Source organism: Chlorocebus sabaeus, chromosome 20 (assembly GCF_047675955.1).
Source record: "Chlorocebus sabaeus isolate Y175 chromosome 20, mChlSab1.0.hap1, whole genome shotgun sequence".
NCBI lineage: Eukaryota > Metazoa > Chordata > Mammalia > Primates > Cercopithecidae > Chlorocebus > Chlorocebus sabaeus.
Window position 1 is genome coordinate 93,202,200 of NC_132923.1, and position 17,013 is coordinate 93,219,212.

At 41.7% G+C, this 17,013-nt stretch overlaps 1 protein-coding gene across 22 annotated transcripts in view; it reads right to left on the reverse strand.

Annotated features, from left to right (window-relative positions):
• ST3GAL3 (ST3 beta-galactoside alpha-2,3-sialyltransferase 3) overlaps positions 1 to 17,013 on the reverse strand; it is a 231,794-nt gene that overhangs the window by 194,665 nt on the left and 20,116 nt on the right. For 18 of the 22 annotated variants that reach the window (XM_007979064.3, XM_007979059.3, XM_007979060.3 and 15 more), the window contains exon 2: positions 4,698 to 4,845. In XM_007979064.3, coding sequence (XP_007977255.1) covers positions 4,698 to 4,815 — 118 coding nt within the window. In that variant the 5' untranslated portion in view covers positions 4,816 to 4,845. Of the gene's footprint in view, positions 1 to 4,652; positions 4,846 to 17,013 lie in introns of all 22 variants that reach the window. The other 4 variants (XM_007979052.3, XM_007979049.3, XM_007979051.3 and 1 more) reach the window with 1 other exon arrangement.

Below are 17,013 nucleotides of genomic sequence, written 5' to 3' on the forward strand. Positions count from 1 at the left end.
CAATCCTTCCACTTCAGCCTCCAAAAGTGCTGAGATTATAGGCATGAGCCACCTCACTCAGTCATGAAGTTTTAAAGGCCTCACAGCCCAGGAAACTAATCCTATGAAAGATCTACTTTATTAATCAGAAATTAATTTCCTTCCTCTTTCTTTCCTTCCTTCCTTCTTTCCTCCCTCCCTCCCTTTGTCTTTCTCTCTCTCTCTCCCTCCCTCCCTCTTCCTTCCTCTCTCTCTCTCTCTCTCTCTCTCTGTTTCTTTCTTGAGACAGGGTCTCATGCTGTTGCCCAGGTTGGAGTACAGTGGCACAATCATAGCTCACTGCAACCTCAAAATCCTGGGCCTAAGTGATCCTCCTACCTCAGCCTCCCAAGTAGCTATCCCACACACTGTGTATGTGTGCACCACCATGCTTGGATAATATCTTTTACTTTTTTTTTTATAGAGACAAGGCCTCACGATGTTACCCAGGCTGGCCTCAAACTCCTGGCCTCAAGCAATCCCCTGGCCTCAAGAAATCCTCCCTCCTCAGTCTCTCAAAAGTGCTGGAATTCCAGATGTGAACCACCACACCCAGCAGAAATACGTAAAATTTTAAATTAATAAAAATATGCAAGGCTTCCATGAAATGGACCATTGTGAAATGAGGGCTATTGTAAAGAGGCAACTACCCGACTCCTACACAAGGCATCAGAGCAAAGAAAAATAAGTCTTTTTTGTTTTGTTTTGAGACTGAGTCTTGCTCTGTGGCCCAGGTGGAGTGCAGTGGTGCGATCTCAGCTCATTGCAACCTCTGCCTCCCGAGTTCAAGCAGTTCCCCTGCCTCAGGCTCCCAAGTAGCTGGGACTACAGGTGCGCGCCACCACACCTGGCTAATTTTTTGTATTTTTAGTAGAGACGGGGTTTCACCATGTTAGCCAAGATGGTCTCAATCTCCCAACCTCGTGATCTGCCCACCTCGGCCTCCCAAAGTGCTGGGATTACAGGTGTGTGCCACTGTGTCTGGCTGAGAAATAAGTCTTTTATCTTCATTTTGGAGACAAAGAAACAAGCACACCCAACTCTTTCTAACTCCAGATACTGGTGATTTGTTCATTAATTAAAATATATATTAAAAATATATGTATACATACATATTTTATCATACTACATGTATAATAATTCTACAGTAATTTTTAAAACAGGTTGATAACTATTCTCATACTTGAAGCTTTTCACATTAAGCATTTGACCCAAGTCTTGGCAACCTGACCAAGCCCTAGGTCACATGTGTCTCTAAACTACCCAAGGCAAAGCAGTTTGTAGTCCTCTACGACACACCTTGGAATTAATGAAAACATAAATTTTCTGTCTGGAAGGAATTCTATGCTCCAACACAGCATTTCACACAGATTGCTCTTTTAGAGCTCAATATATAATAATAATTGTTTTGTTTTGTTCTCATATTATAGGCTGAGTACGAAGGCCTATGTTCATCTTATATCCAGTTTACCCAGAACAGTACATGGACCATAATAAGAACATACTGCTTATTGAATGAATAATTTAATAATAAAAGACTCTAGCCTCAGGCCAAGCGCAGTGGCTCCTGCCTGTAATCCCAGCACTTTGGGAGGCTGAGGTAAGAAGACCACTTGAGCTCAGGAGTTTGAGACCAGCCTGGGCAACATGGAGAAACCCCATCTCTACAAAAAAATTTTGAAAAATTAGTTGGGCGTGGTGGTGCACACCTGTAGTCCCAGCTACTTGGGAGGCTAAGGTGGAAGGGTGGCATAAGCCCAAGAGGTTGAAGCTGCAGTGAGCCGAGATCACACCACAAAACTCTAGCCTGGGTGACAGAGTGAGACCCTGTGTCAAAAACAAAAACCAAAAACCAACTCTAGCCTCTTCCCCCAACCAAGAAGAAATTCCAATAGGTTATCTGAGTAACTCATTAATATTCTAAAAATTAAGGAAAAGTAATGCTAAAGACATCTATTTTTCTAACTTGGGATTGTCCTCAACCTCCTCAGATGAAAGGCATACAAACTCTTGATTACACAGCCTCTCTGAAGCCGCAGTTCTTATATCTGTAAAATGAGGAAAATAATAACCAATAAAAACTACAAGGATCAAATGAGATTCTGAATATAAAGACCCTGCTATGTTATGGATACACAGTAGATACTCAATAAATTACTATTTCATCTTATCATCATAATATTAAAACACAGCCTAAATTTCACAACATAACAGTCTTCGGGATTGTGACGCTCCTTCAGCTTGACTCTAAGTAAAGGACTCCTCTCTGGCCGGGCACAGTGGCTCATGCCTGGAATCCAACCACTTTGGGAAGCCAAGGCGGGCAGACCACTTGAGCCCAGGAGTTTGAGACCAGCCTAGGCAACATGACTAAGCCCCATCTCTACAAAAGATACAAAAATTAGCCAGGAATGGTGGTGTGAGTCTGTGGTCCCAGCTACTTCGGGCGGTTGAGGTAGGAGGATCACTTGAGCCTGGCAGGTTGAGATTACAGTGAACTATGACTGCATCACTGCACTCTGGCCTGGGCAACAGAGTGAGACCTCATCTCCAAAAAAAAAAAAAAAAAAATGGAGGACCTGTCTGACTTAGTAAGCCATGCAGGGTGGGTCCTATTACTCTGTTCTCTGATATTACAGCACAGAAAACAGTATGCTATGGTCTAAACAACCTATTCAAAGTCAAACATCTAAAAGGCTTAGGAGTCAGAATAGAAAAGCTATAAATACTGGTTAGTCAGCTAACAACTAATGGAAAGGACAGCAGATAACTAGCAATAAACTTCTGAATCCTACAGCCCAAGTGAGTAGCACCTTGTCACCTTCAAACCTAATAAGCCTCCCTGTCTTCTTTTGATAACTTTCTATCTTTCCCTCCTTTTCTTTTCACACTCCCTTCCTGATACTCTCTACTATTACTTCTCTGAGCCCCTTTCCCTCTCTCTTTTTACCAAGTAGAATATTAAGTCTTGCCTTCAGTATTTATTATATTTTTCAATAAAATAATAAACATAGGTTTTAAAGACAGGAAATCAGAATTGAATTCCAGTTCCAACAATATAACCTTGGTAAATTAAAGTGTTTCAGTATGCTCAACTGGAAAATGGGGTAATAATGGCATCTTCACAAAACTGTAGTAAGAATTACATTACATGAAATTATATTTGTAAATTGTCTAGCCTAATGCCTGACACACAATGAGTCTTCCATAAAGTAAATTCCGTGCCCTACTCATCTAAGAAAATCTTATCTGATCCTTGGTTATGTCTTCTACAGGTCAGTAGCTCTTAGCCGAAAAGGAGACCATTGTTCTTCACACACATTTCCATCTATATTATTGATACAGATGGATCCACCACTACCAATACAGACAATGAATGCCTCTAAATACAGAATTCTGCATTTCACTGATACAAACACTCCTTATCCTGGGTAGTCTCCTTGGTTTTAAAAATAAGTCAGTGCAGAGAAATTTAAGTAAACTTTTGAAACACAAGTAATTAGTGATAATTATAAGCTAAGCATTTAAAAGGTACTTAAACATCCTATATAAAACAATAAATGAAGGATATAACACTATATTTTTAAAACTGGCTTGAAACTGCCTCAGTAGTTTGAGCCATGGGAGAAATAAATGAGCTACTTCACTGTAACAGTTCCCATGTTAGGGTCTTAGAACAACAGCAGGCCAATTGCCTGTTGCGTCTTCCAACTCACTGCAGCTCACTTTCACCTCGTACCTAGAGATTGACTCTCTTCTCAAGTGAGTTCTATACTGGTATCTGGTAGATGTCAGTAAAAATAAAACTAATTTTAAGAGAAGATATATCACTGTAGGTCAAAACAGGCCACTCTGTTCTGATTTTATATTATCTCCCACACGAAGCTCAGATAACAGTCAGACAAAATAACCAAAAAGAAAACCACTATGGTCACTGTGTGATATTTCAAGCTACAGCCAAGAAAACAATGTTCAAAGGCTGGTGCCGATCAACGTAAGCCCTTCAACTGCAAGCCTAGAACCAAAACACAGGCCACGTCAGGTAAACAGAAACCAAATCAGTGGGATTCAGGCTATGTGGAAAGCACTATATAACACATGAGACAAAGTGCACAAAGAGAAGAAAAAAATTAAGAGTTACTGGGTAAGGAAAATAAGCCATTATTGTAGCCAGGTGCAAGTTCAATAGCAGCAAGGGCTACAAAGATTTAGTAGACAAAGTTTCTTTAGGGAAAACAAAACAGAGACAACATTATGTTGAAAATTCAACATAAAGATGAATGTTTTAAGGGCATATGGAAACCAACTCCAATACTAATCCCTAAGGCAATAAATGGGAAAATAAGAGTGGCAATATGCTACAGCAATTAGAAAGAACAAAAGCATTCAAGAACTAGAAGTATGAGTATAGTTTGGGTTTTTACTGAAGAAGAGCACATTCTCACCAAGTTTGTAAAAGGAACAGAGATGTGTCATGGCATGCAGTTTTTAAAAAACATCAAAGTTCTCAGCCTATACCAGCTAAAATGGCAGCAATGTCTAAGTCAAAGTCCCAGAAGTGTTCAGTTTACTCTCATTGCCCACCTCTGAAGAATAAGAGAGCACTGCAGCCACACGAAAAACCAGTAACTGACCTGAAACAGGCTTCTCCTGGGATGAGCTAGAGTGACTATACTTACTGGAGTCCTCCTCCCACTGGAGTAAGTGTAGCTTCCACGCAGAATAATACAAAAATCCCAGTACCAGAAAGAGGCAGAGGGCTAGCAGCAGATTGCGCACAAATACCAAGAGTCCCATCTTCACATGATTTACGATTTCTTAAATGACCTAGAAAAGAAAAAGTTTCGTTCTTAAAAGACAAAGCACTCATCTTATTGATATATTCTCTCTTAAAATAAAGTATCTATAGAGAGAATTTCCAAATGAAGAACAACTTAAGAGTTATCACTTTCATATCATGGCATCTTCCAACCTGCTCATCCCCATCTCAAGAAACAGATTCATTATCAGCCAGCGCCTAAGCTAGAAAGCAGCAGTCATCCTTGCTTCCCCACCCCAACCACTGACATCCGGTCCCTGACTAGTTCTGGCAATTCTTGCCTCCCAGATATTTTTCAAATCATATCCCCTTCCCATAATCACTACCCTAGACTGTGCTATCACAGCATTCCCACAGACACGTTTCCCTGCCTCCAAATTTACGTTCTCCAAATCCATTTCCACATGGCACAAGAAGTCTTTGAATAACACAAAATCTGACAATATCCCTGCTTAAACCCCTTTGCATTCGTTCTCTACTGCTGCTGTGGCAAAGCGTCATAAACTTAGCAGTTTAGAACAACACAAAATCATCTCAGAGTTCTGAAGGCCAAAATCTGGGTATGGTGAGGCCCAGCTGGGTCCTTGCTTAGAGTCTCACAAGGCCAAAACCAAGGTGTTGGTAGGGCTGTGTTCCTTTCTGGAGGCCCTGGAGAAGAATCCACTTCCATGCTCACTCAGGCTGTTGGCTGAATTCAGTTCGTGCAGCTGTAGGGCCAAGCTCCCGTTTCCTGGCTGGTTATCCGCCAGGGGTCAGCCTTCACGCCTTCAGAGCCCTTCAGGCTCTCTCACTCTTTGAATCTCTCTAAATTCCCCCTCCACCAGATCTTGCTTCTCTTCCAGCTGGAGAAACTTCTTTGCTTTTTGGGGCCCATGTGATTATAGTGGGCCCACCTTAATAATCCAGGATAATCTCACTATTTGAAGGCCCATAACCTTAATTATATCTGTGAAGTCCCTTGTGCCACGTCAAGTAACAAATTCATAGGTTCCAGGGATTAGGGTGTGGATATCTTTAAAGGGTCATTCTGCCTAACACAGCTTACAGCTTTCATTCAATTCTCAACTCCTCTGAATAAAGTAATTGCTCCTTAAAGCCTAGCGGCTTCTGACGGAGCCTCAACTTACTCTCCAATCCATCTCTTGCTTCTCTCAACCTTATTTGTGCCCTATGCTCTAGTCATTGTACTTTCTATTCATTGAACATTGCCTTGTTGTTTCTATCCTCAAGGTCTGTCTGGAATTCACCCACCCTGCTACTGTACCTGCTATACGCCCTTTGATGTAAAAGAATGTATAGCAGGTACACCTTAAATGTAAAATGTAACACTGGCCAAGGAGACTGCCCTGGGTCAGGCCCCCAACCAAGCCCAATCAGATATCCCAGCGACAAAATGACATAAGAGAAAAAAATGACGTATAAATATTAATAATGGTGTCACAAAACATTATAATTTACAGATAATTGTCCACCTAGGAAAGCCAAGAGAATATACTAAAAAATCATTAGAATAGGAAGTTCAATAAAGTAGGTGATTATGATTATAAGATTAATTTACAAAAATCAACACATTCTTAAAAACCATACCAGCAATAACCAATTAGAAAATGTAAGGTGGGCTGGGTGCAGTGGCTCACGCCTATAATCCCAGAACTTTGGTAGGCTGAGGCAGGAGAACTGCTTGAGCCCTGGAGTTTGAGGCCAGCCTAGGCAACATGATGAGACCCTATCTCTACAAAAAGAAAAATTAAAAAATTAGCCAGGCCTAGTAGTGTGCACCTGTGGTCCCAGCTACTCAGGAGGCTGAGGCAGAAGGATCCCTTAAGTTCAGGAGGCTGAGGCTGCAGTGAGTTGTGAGCGTGCCACAGCACCCCAGCCTGGGTGACAGAGCAAGACCCTGTCTCAAAAAAAAAAAAAAGAAAGAGAAGAAAAGAAAACGTAAAGTGAAAAAATTCCATTCATGATGGCAACAAAATCTATAAAATAACTAAAAATAAACTTAGTAAGAAATAGGCAAGACTTTCACCAAAGAACATAAAATATCTGAGTAAATAAAGAGACAAAAGAGGTTCTTTTTTTCCCCGCCCTGCAACAGAGTTTCCCTCTGTCGTCCAGGCTGGAGTGCAATGGCGCCATCTCGGCTCACTGCAAACTCCGCTTCCCCAGGTTCAAGCGATTCTCCGCCTCAGCCTCCTGAGTAGCTGAGATTACAGACACGCGCTACCACACCCAGCTGATATTTTGTATTTTTAGTAGAGATGCGGTTTCACCATGTTGGCCAGGATGGTGTCAAACTCCTGACCTCGTGATCCACCTACCTCGGCCTCCCAAAGTGCTAGGATTACAGGCGTGAGCCACCATGCCCGGCAAAAGAGTTTCTTAAGTGAGAAGATTCAATTGGAAATATATCAGTTTTCCTGAAATGTGAATTTTCTATAAATTCAGTTTCATTCCAGTCAAAATCCATGAATTTTCTGAACTTGGATCTAAAGATAATCTGAAGAGTTCATGCCCAAGAAGGGCCAAGAAATTTATTAAAATGAAAAATAATGGGATGAGAATCTGCCTCGCCAGATATCGAACCAACTCAAAGCTATAATTACTAAGGTAGATAGGTACTGGCAGAGGAAAAAACAAGTTAGGTCAATGGAAGAGAACAGAGTCTAGAAATACATTATCTCAAACAGAAAGAGAGATACATAAACACACATATACGAATGAGTTTATTTTATACATATAAATGTACTCAATTTACTCTATGCTAAGCATGTACATATAAAAATGGAAGAAAGGGGCCGGGCGTGGTGGCTCACGTCTGTAATCCCAGCACTTTGGGAGGCCGAGGCGGGCGGATCACGAGGTCAGGCGATTGAGACCATCCTGACCATCCTGGTTAACACGGTGAAACCCCGTCTCTACCAAAAATACAAAAAATTAGCTGGGCGTGGTGGCGGGCACCTGTAATCCCAGCTACTCGGAAGGCTGAGGCAGGAGAATGGCTTGAACCCAGGAGTAAGAGCTTGCAGTGAGCAGAGATCGCACCACTGCACTCCAGCCTGGGTAACAGAGCGAGACTCCATCTCCAAAAAAAAAAAAAAAAAAAATGGAAGACAGGCCTGACAGGCTACACAGGTGTTAGCATGCTTACCTGTAGGGAACAGAATGGGATGATGAGAAGCAGGTGAGACTTGGAGGACTTTTACTTTTCCCTTTGTACACTTCTGAATTAAATTTATTTGTCATAAGGCCTAGCATGGCAGCTGAAACCTATAATCCCAACACTCTAAGAGGCCAAAGCAGGAGGACTGCGTGAGCCTAGGAGTTCGAGACCAGCCTAGGCAAGATGATGAGATGAGACCCCCCCCCCAATCTCTACAAAAAATTTTAAGATTAGCTGGACATGGTGGCATGGACCTGTAGTCCCAGCTACTTGGGAGGCTGAGGCGGGAAGATTGCTTGAGCCCAGGAGTTCAAGGCTGCACTGAGCTATGATCATGCTACTGCACATCAGCCTGGGCAACAAAGAGAGATACTGTCTCTTAAAAAAAAAAAAAAAAAAGTATTTTTTATAAAGTCAGAAGTACTGCCTCCATTAATTTTTTACTATTAAAAAAACACATTGTAGAAATGTAAATTGGCAGACTCCTTTGGGAACAATTTAGAAGTATCTATTGAAATTTATAATATTCATATACCTTAACCTAGTCTTTCTAGTCCTATGACTTTTTTCTCAAACAATACTCCAACAAATACTAAAAAGGACATGTACATGAATGTTCATTAGCAACTCTGAGTATAACAGCAAGATACTAGAAACAGTTTAAATGCCCAGTAATAGGGACCCAATAATTAAATTATGGTAAGTCTCCCTGGTCACATCAGTTGAGGTCTTAGCAGGAAAGAGATGGCATATGCAAAGGAGTAAACTGAAGGAAATTTAATGGCAGGACTTTTTATAGCTGTGTGAGCAGCATTTAAAGGAATCAACAAGGGATGGTGAAGCATCCAGGGACTAGCAACAGCAGGAAGCTATTTCTACCCTTCAACCCAAAAGGGCAAAAGAAGAGAAGGGTGTCACTGGAGCCCAGCAAGAGCTGGATGGAGAAGAGAAGCCACCCTAAAGAGCAGTGATCACAGACAACGAGCACAGCTGCTACTAGAACCATGGCAAGGGACAATGGGGATAAAACATAGTCTGACTCCTCCCAACATTGGCCCTCAGGTCTCCTGGCAGTGCCTTTTATCAGCTGATCCCAGCTGGAAGCCAGAAGGCAAGGAAGTCCAGATGACGCAGGTTAACAGAGACCAGCTGCCAGTACACAAAAGAAACGAAGGTGAATAAAGGATCTGCGAGGGCAGGAGAATAACAGTGTAGAATATAATGTACCAGCTGGAAAGAATGAGCCATATCTGCATGTACTAACAGGGAAGTGTGTCTAACCATACTGCTAAGTGAAAAAAATCTAGCTGTCAAATAGTATGTATACATATGGCCCCATACTGGCAACAACAAACGAAGATGACAATAATATTTAAAAATTAAGATTAAGGGCCAGGCACCATGACTCATACCTGTAATCCCAGCAATTTGGGAGGCTGAGGCTGGTGGATCACTCGAGCCCAGGAATTCGAAACCAACCTGGGCAACACAGTAGGACCCTGTCTCTACAAAAAAAAAAAAATTTTAATTAGTCAGGGCCGGGCGCGGTGGCTCAAGCCTGTAATCCCAGCACTTTGGGAGTCCAAGGCAGGTGGATCACGAGGTCAGAAGATCAAGACCATCCTGGCTAACACGGTGAAACCCTGTCTCTACTAAAAATACAAAAAATTAGCTGGGCATGGTGGCAGGTGCCTGTAGTCCCAGCTACTTGGGATGCTGAGGCAGGAAAATCGCTCGAACCCAGGAGGTGGAGGTTGCAGTGAGCCGAAATTGTGCCATTGCACTCCAAGCCTGGGCAACAGAGCGAGACTCCGTCTCAATAATAAAAATAAATAAATAAATAAATTAGTCAGGCATGGTACCATTGCACTCCAAGCCTGGGCAACAGAGCGAGACTCCGTCTCAATAATAAAAATAAATAAATAAATAAATTAGTCAGGCATGGTAGTATGTGCCTGTAGCCTCAACTAATTGGGAGGCTAAGGTAGGAGGATTTCTTGAGCCCAGGAGGTTGAGGCTGAAGTAAGTCAAGGTTGCACCACTGTACTCCAGCCTGGGTGACGGAGTGAGATACTATCTCAAAGAAAAAAAAATTAAGACTAAGTATCAAGTACATACATAAAAGAATATGCACCAAACTACTCACAATAATTATCTCTGAAAAGTGGGTTCAGATGGAATACTTTGACAGTGTATTTATTTATCCATATATTTACTTTTAATGTTTGTACTTGTAAAAGTAAATACATAAAGTTTTAAGTGAAATAGAAATCAGAGACCTGATGGCTAGGCATGGTGGTTCATGCCTGTAATCCTAGCACTTTGAGAGGCCAGGAATTTGAGACCAGCCTGTGTAACATAGTAAGATCCTGTCTCCAGAAAAAATTTTAAAAAATCAGCCAGGCATGGTGGCGTGGGCCTGTAGTCCTAGCTCTTTGGGAGGCTGAGGTAGGAGGATCGCTTGAGCCCATAAAGTTTGAGGTTACAGTGAGCCATTATCACACCACTGCACCCCAGCCTGGGCAACAGAGCAAGACTCTGTCTGAAAAAAAAAGAAAAGAAAAAGAAATCAGAAACTTGTATTTCTAACTACACAAAGAACTATATATCTTGTCCAAACTTCCCACTGAAAACAACTAAAAATTTAAGTTGTAAGTAGTCTACGCACAAAAGGCAAGTGGTTCTTAGAAAGAATTTTATTTTCTTTTAGAAACGGGCAGAAGTGGCTGGCACCACCCCTCTCCTTCTTTCTGTGCTGAATGCAAGAGATGTGATGCTGAATTGCCACAGCCACACACTGACCACAGCCCAAGGCTCTGGCAGACACACAACAGTCAGTGAGTCAACAGATGTACCCATTCTTTCAACAAATATGACAGTGAGAAGGCTGAAGGAATCATCTGTTTTATTTCAGTCTTTTCCATTAGGGAAAACAATCTTCAAATGACAAGAGTAGAACAAATCTCAAGGAAGAAACTGATTTCCAAAAGTAGACAACATACACAAGAGCAAAAAAGAGCTTAAAAGAAGCCAAAGCCTCCAAGACAAGGAGAACAATATCCCAAGATCCTGTGAGAGATGTAATTTCAAACTCACCACTAGGACAAAAGTCTGACACATTCTAGAAGTGAGGCTGTGGGGTAAAAACAGGCTCTTTCATACATTACTGGTCATGGAAGGGATTTGAAAATATCTAACAAAATTACACATGCTTTTTAACCCTTTAACCCAATAGTCTCACTTCTAAGAAACTATCCCAAAGATACACTGACAAAAATACAAAAAGTCGTATGTGAATGGCCACTTACTGTAGCACTATTTGTAACATAACAGAATAAGACTCAATGTACTCCAAATGTCCTTCCACAGGGGTTGCATCAACTACAGTACATACATAAAATAGGTACCATGCATCCATAAAAGAAACGAGGTCCCTCTATCCCTTCCTTTCTAAATAATTTAATCTAAAAACCTTAGATTTAGGGAGTCACACATGCCTGGGGTGAAAGGGGAGAGAGGGGCATTAGTCCATGCGAGGGGTCTAGGGTGTGGCCACAGGTGATTTGGGATTGACCAGATAAGTAAATGTACTGAAGCTAATGGGAACAAGATTTCCCAATGATGGAGAAGAAAGTTACAAATATGGAAAGGGAAAACTGGAATTAATCTTTTGACTTGTATTGAAATTGGAGGTATTCAGTGGAAAAAATGGTTTTTAATATATAACCAGGCATCGTGGCTCCCATCTGTAATCCCAGTACTTTGGGAGGCCAAGGCATAAGGATCACTTGAGCCCGAGAGTTTGAGACCAGCCTGGGCAATATAGTCTCTACAAAAAATTGTCTACAGCTGGGCATGGTGGTGGTGGACACTTGTAATCCCAGCTACTTGGGAGGCTGAGGCAGGAGAATCGCTTGAACTGGGGAGGTAGAGGTTGCAGTGAGCCAAGATCATGGCACTGCACTCCAGCCTGGATGACAGAGTGCGACTCTACCTCAAAAAAAAAAAAAAAAGAAAAAAATTGTCTCTACAAAAAATTTAAAAATTAGCTGGGCATGATGGCATGTGCCTGTAGTCCTAGTTACTCAGGAGTCTGAGGTGGGAAGAGCACTTGAGCCTAGAAAGTGAAGGCTGCAGTGAGCTGAGATCATGCAACTGCACTCCAGCCTGGGCAATAAAGAGAGACCCTGTCTCAAAAATAATAATAATACAGAAATATATATATGTGTGTATGTATATATACATGTACATATGTGTATATGTGTGTATGAATATATACAAAGATATAAAAATAAATATAGTGTGGATAGTGTGTGTACATTTGTGTGTATACACACATATAATTTTTTTTTGAAACAGAGTTTCTGTCGTTCAGACCAGAGTGCAGTGGCGTGACCATACCTCACTGCAGCCTCGACCTCCTGGGCTCAAGTGACCCTCCCATCTCAGCTTCCCAAGTAGGTAGGACCATAGGCACATGTCACCACACCCAGCTACTAAAATGTTTTTAACTTTTTGTAGAGACAGGGTCTTGCTATGTGGCCCAGGCTGGTCTCAAACTCCTAGACTCAAATGATTCTCCTGCCTTGGCCTCCCAAAGTGCTAGGATTACAGGCGTGAGCCACTGTGCCCACCACCCCTACATATATTCTTTAGCTCTGCCCACAGAAAGAGCCTGGCAGTGGTCATATCCCAACAGCATGAAGCACATCTAGTACCTAGATTTTGGTGGTGTTTTGTTTCTGTTTTTGTTTTTGTTTTTGTTTGCCAAGACGGAGTTTTGCTCTTGTTGCCCAGGCTGGAGTGCAATGGTGTGATTTCAGCTCACCACAACCTCCGTAGATCTTGGTTTTGAAACACTATTCTCCACTAACAAGAAGCAGGGTGCAGCCATAAAAAAGAATGAATTCAGGTCTTTGCAGCAACATAGATGCTGCTGGAGGCCATTATCCTAAGCAAATTAACACAGGAACAGAAAATCAAATACCACATGTTCTTACTTGTAAGTGGCAGCTAAACACTGGGTACTTACGGACACACAGATGGCAATAACAGATACTGAAGATGAGGGGTAAAGGTGCAAGGGTTGAAAAATGAACTATTGATTACTATGCTCAGTACATGAGTGACAGACAGGATCAATCATACTCCAAACCTCAGCATCACGCAATACCCATGTAACAAACCTGAACACGTACTCACTGAATTGAAAATAAAAGTTGAAATTATTTTTTTAAAAAAAGGTTTAGGACACAGATAGAAAAATGCACTTAATATTCAAGAGAAGTCATAGGTCTTTGGGGAGAGAAAAAAAAAAAAAAAACATTTGAGACACCTAAAACCCAGAATAATGTGAAGTTTGGGGAAGGGATGAGGCTAAAGACAGCATAAACGATTTTTCAAAGTTATATCCGAAGCAAGAAGAAAAGATGAGGAGTAAGTTTAGTTTCATCTCTGATACAGCATTTCTTGTTAAAACTGATGACTGTCTCTGCAGGCACCCGCCTTCTGAATGCTGGTCCCACTCAGCCATCCACTTCCACTTTTACCAAGTTAATTTCTACTGATTCTTCAGATCAGTTAATTACTGGTATGCTGCCCCTCCCCAGTCAAGGATCTTTTATTACGCTATCATAGAATCACATTTCTTTCCTTAGTGCACTTCTCTCACTTGAGAAATGCCCCCATTAATGTTATTACTTGATTAATATCGACCTCCCTTTTCTCCTTCCAGGGCTGAAATTGTATCTGGTTTTGCTCATCATCTTATAGCATATAGCAGGAGTTCAATAAACAATTGTTAAAAAAAAAAAAAAAAAGGAAGCAGGTCTTCTTGGAAGAATGGCTGACTCCAAGGCTGGGGCAGAGAAGGCGTGAGGTAAGTCTGGGCCACCTGTGCCTGAAAGTGGGAAAACAGAGTGAGGATAGGTCAAAAGAAAAAAGGAATCAGCCTAGGAGCTCCTACTGGTAAGATTTGGAGCAATTCAGCATCAAGATAAAGACTAATAATAACAGATTATAATCCATTAAATAAGAATCTAATAAACGAAGAGGGGAGAAAGCTCTCAGAGTGAAATGACAGCTGATGAAAGTAGAAGGAATAATGTAATTAGAAAATCACCATTTAGGAACCATTATAGTAATAACTCATATAAAAAACATAAATGGATGCTAAAAGTAATGCCTACAAGTTTTACAAGAAATGGGACACAGGGCCAGACACAGTGGCTCAGGCTTGTAATCCCGGCACTTTGGGAGGCTGAGGTGGGTGGATCACTTGAGGTCAGGAGTTTGAGACCAGCCTGGCCAACATGGGGAAACCCTGTCTCTACTAAAAATACAAAAATTAGCCAGGCATGGTGGCATGTACCTGTAATCTCAGCTACTTGGCTGTCTGAGGCAGGAGAACTGCTTGAACTCAGGAGGCAGAGGATGCAGTGAGCCAAGATCTTGCCACTGCACTCCAGCCTAGACAAGAGAACAAGACTCTGTCTCAAGAAAAGAAAAAGAAATGGGATATAGGCCAGGCACAGTAGCCCATGCCTGTAATACTAGCACTTTGGGAGGCCAAGGTAGGAGGATCACATGAGGCCAAGAGTTGCCCAGCCTGGGCAACACAGGACAATTCCATCTCTACAAAAAATGTTAAGATTAGCTGGGCGTAGTGGCATGTGCCTGTAGTCCCAGCTATTTGGGAGGCTGAGGAGGGAGGATTGCTTGAGCCCAAGAGTTAGAGGCTGCAATTAGCTAAGATCATGCCACTGCACTCCAGCCTGAGTGACACAGCAAGACCCTGTCTCTTATAAATAAATAAATAAGAAATAAGATATAAAATAGTTCTAAACTATTTCCTCACTATTTACTATTAAGAGAAGGGAACAGAGTAACTTTGCAATTGAGAAATCTGATATCACAATAAGCTAGCTGAAGAGGATGTATGGGAGTTCTTTGTAATATTTCTACAACTCTTTTGTAAATGAGAAATTATTTCAAAATGAAAAGTTAAAAAGGGAAAATAATTTTAAACTAAATGTTCAAATAAACATCTAAATGAGTGTTTATGCAGCCACTTAAAATGGTTGTATAAACTAAAAAAAAAAATTTAATGATATAGAGAAATGCTTTTGGTATAGTACTGAATGAGAAAAATAAAATATGAAGCCGGGTGCGATGGCTCACGCCTGTAATCCCAGCACTTTGGGAAGCCAAGGCAGGCACATCACTTGACCCTAGGAGTTCCAGACCAGCCTGGGCAACATGGCAAAACCCTGTCTCTACAAAAAATACAAAAATTAGCTAGGTATGGTGGTGCGTGCCTGTAGTCCCAGCAACTCAGGAGGCTGGGGTGGGAGGATCACTTAAGATTGGGAAGTGGAGGCTGCAGTGAACTGAAACCATGCCACTACACTCCAGCCTGGTTGACAGAGTGAGACCCTGTCTCAAAAAAATTAATTAATTAATTAAATTAAAAAGAGTATCAGGCACTCAACCATGAGAGAAAAAGATAAATAAAAAATAAAAATGCTAGAAGTAGATTAAGACAGAGAATTCTGGCTGTGGGACTGCACTTGGCCTCCCTGCATGGTCAGAAAAAAGCATGCAGGCCAGGCTCAGTGGCTCATGCCTGTAATCCCAGCACTTTGAGAGGCCGAGGTGGGTGGATCACCTGAGGTCAGGAGTTCAAGACCAGTCTGACCAACATGGTAAATCCCTGTCTCCACTAAAAATACAAAATTAGCTGGGCATGGTGGCGCATGCGTATAATCCCAGCTACTTGGGAGGCTGAGGCAGAAGAATAGCTTGAACCTGGCAGGTGGAGGTTGTAGTGAACCAAGACTGCGCCACTGCACTGCAGCCTGAGCAACAAGAGTGAAACTCCATCTCAAAAAAAAAAAAAAAAAGGCATGCAGGTAAAGAGTTGCAGATGCTCCCTCTAGAAGGCAGATGGAACACAGCGATCTGGACTCATCCTCTCCACACACGCGCATCTTATCCCAGAGAGGGAAGTGGCTCTCTTCCATCCAAAGCTAATAGGACAAACACTATGAGCTAGGGATTACACAAGGCAGTGAGGACATTGAAACACAGAAACGCAGGCCCCACCTTACAGGACTTCTATCTTCTCATTCATTCTTCAACTCTGTGATCTAATCTGGCTTCTAATCCCACCTGTCACTGTGGGTCAGTTTACCACTGACCTCTTAAGTGCCAAATCCACTGGACACTTTACAGTCCTCCAGCAATTTGACCTTTATACAGCCCCTGAAACTGTGAGAGGTGGTAAGAGTCTTTCTCTGCCTTCTTTGCCACTCAACTTTCAGGACTGTGTTCAAGTGTTAGCTCCTTCGGGAAGCTTCCCTTAATCACAGCCCTACACTATGACTGTGCTCCGTAACATCCCATGCTCACCTCTATCATAGCATTTAGAAAACATCTTGCCTCTTTTTCTGTCTCTGCAGATAATGAGCATACAATCTGAAACAAGAACCTATAACTTAGGTCTGTTAAATCACTAGCATTTATCAGCATAGTGCCTCAAATATAGTAACACGCAGGAAGAGTTTGTTTAAAAATAAAATAGCCTGTAATCCCAGCACTTTGGGAGGCTGAGGAAGGCAGATGGCGTGAGCTCAGGAGTTTGAGACCAGCCTGGGCAACAGGGCGAAACCCCATCTCTACAAAAAAAAAGAAAAAGAAAAAGAAAAAGAAAATAACCAGGTGTAGTGGTGAGGGCGTGTAGTCTCAGCTACTCATGGGGCTGAAGCAGAAGGATCACTTGAGCCTGGGAGGCAGACATTGCAGTGAGCTGAGATTGCGCCACTGCAATCCAGACTGGGAAACAGAGTGAGACCCTATCTCAAAAAATAAATAAATAAAATATATTTCCAATAATATTCCCCAACTCTAGACACAATATAATTTGTACATATTCCAAAAAGTAATACATTCTAAAGGTATAATTTGAATGCATATATATATATATGCATACATATATATATGCATGCATATATATACA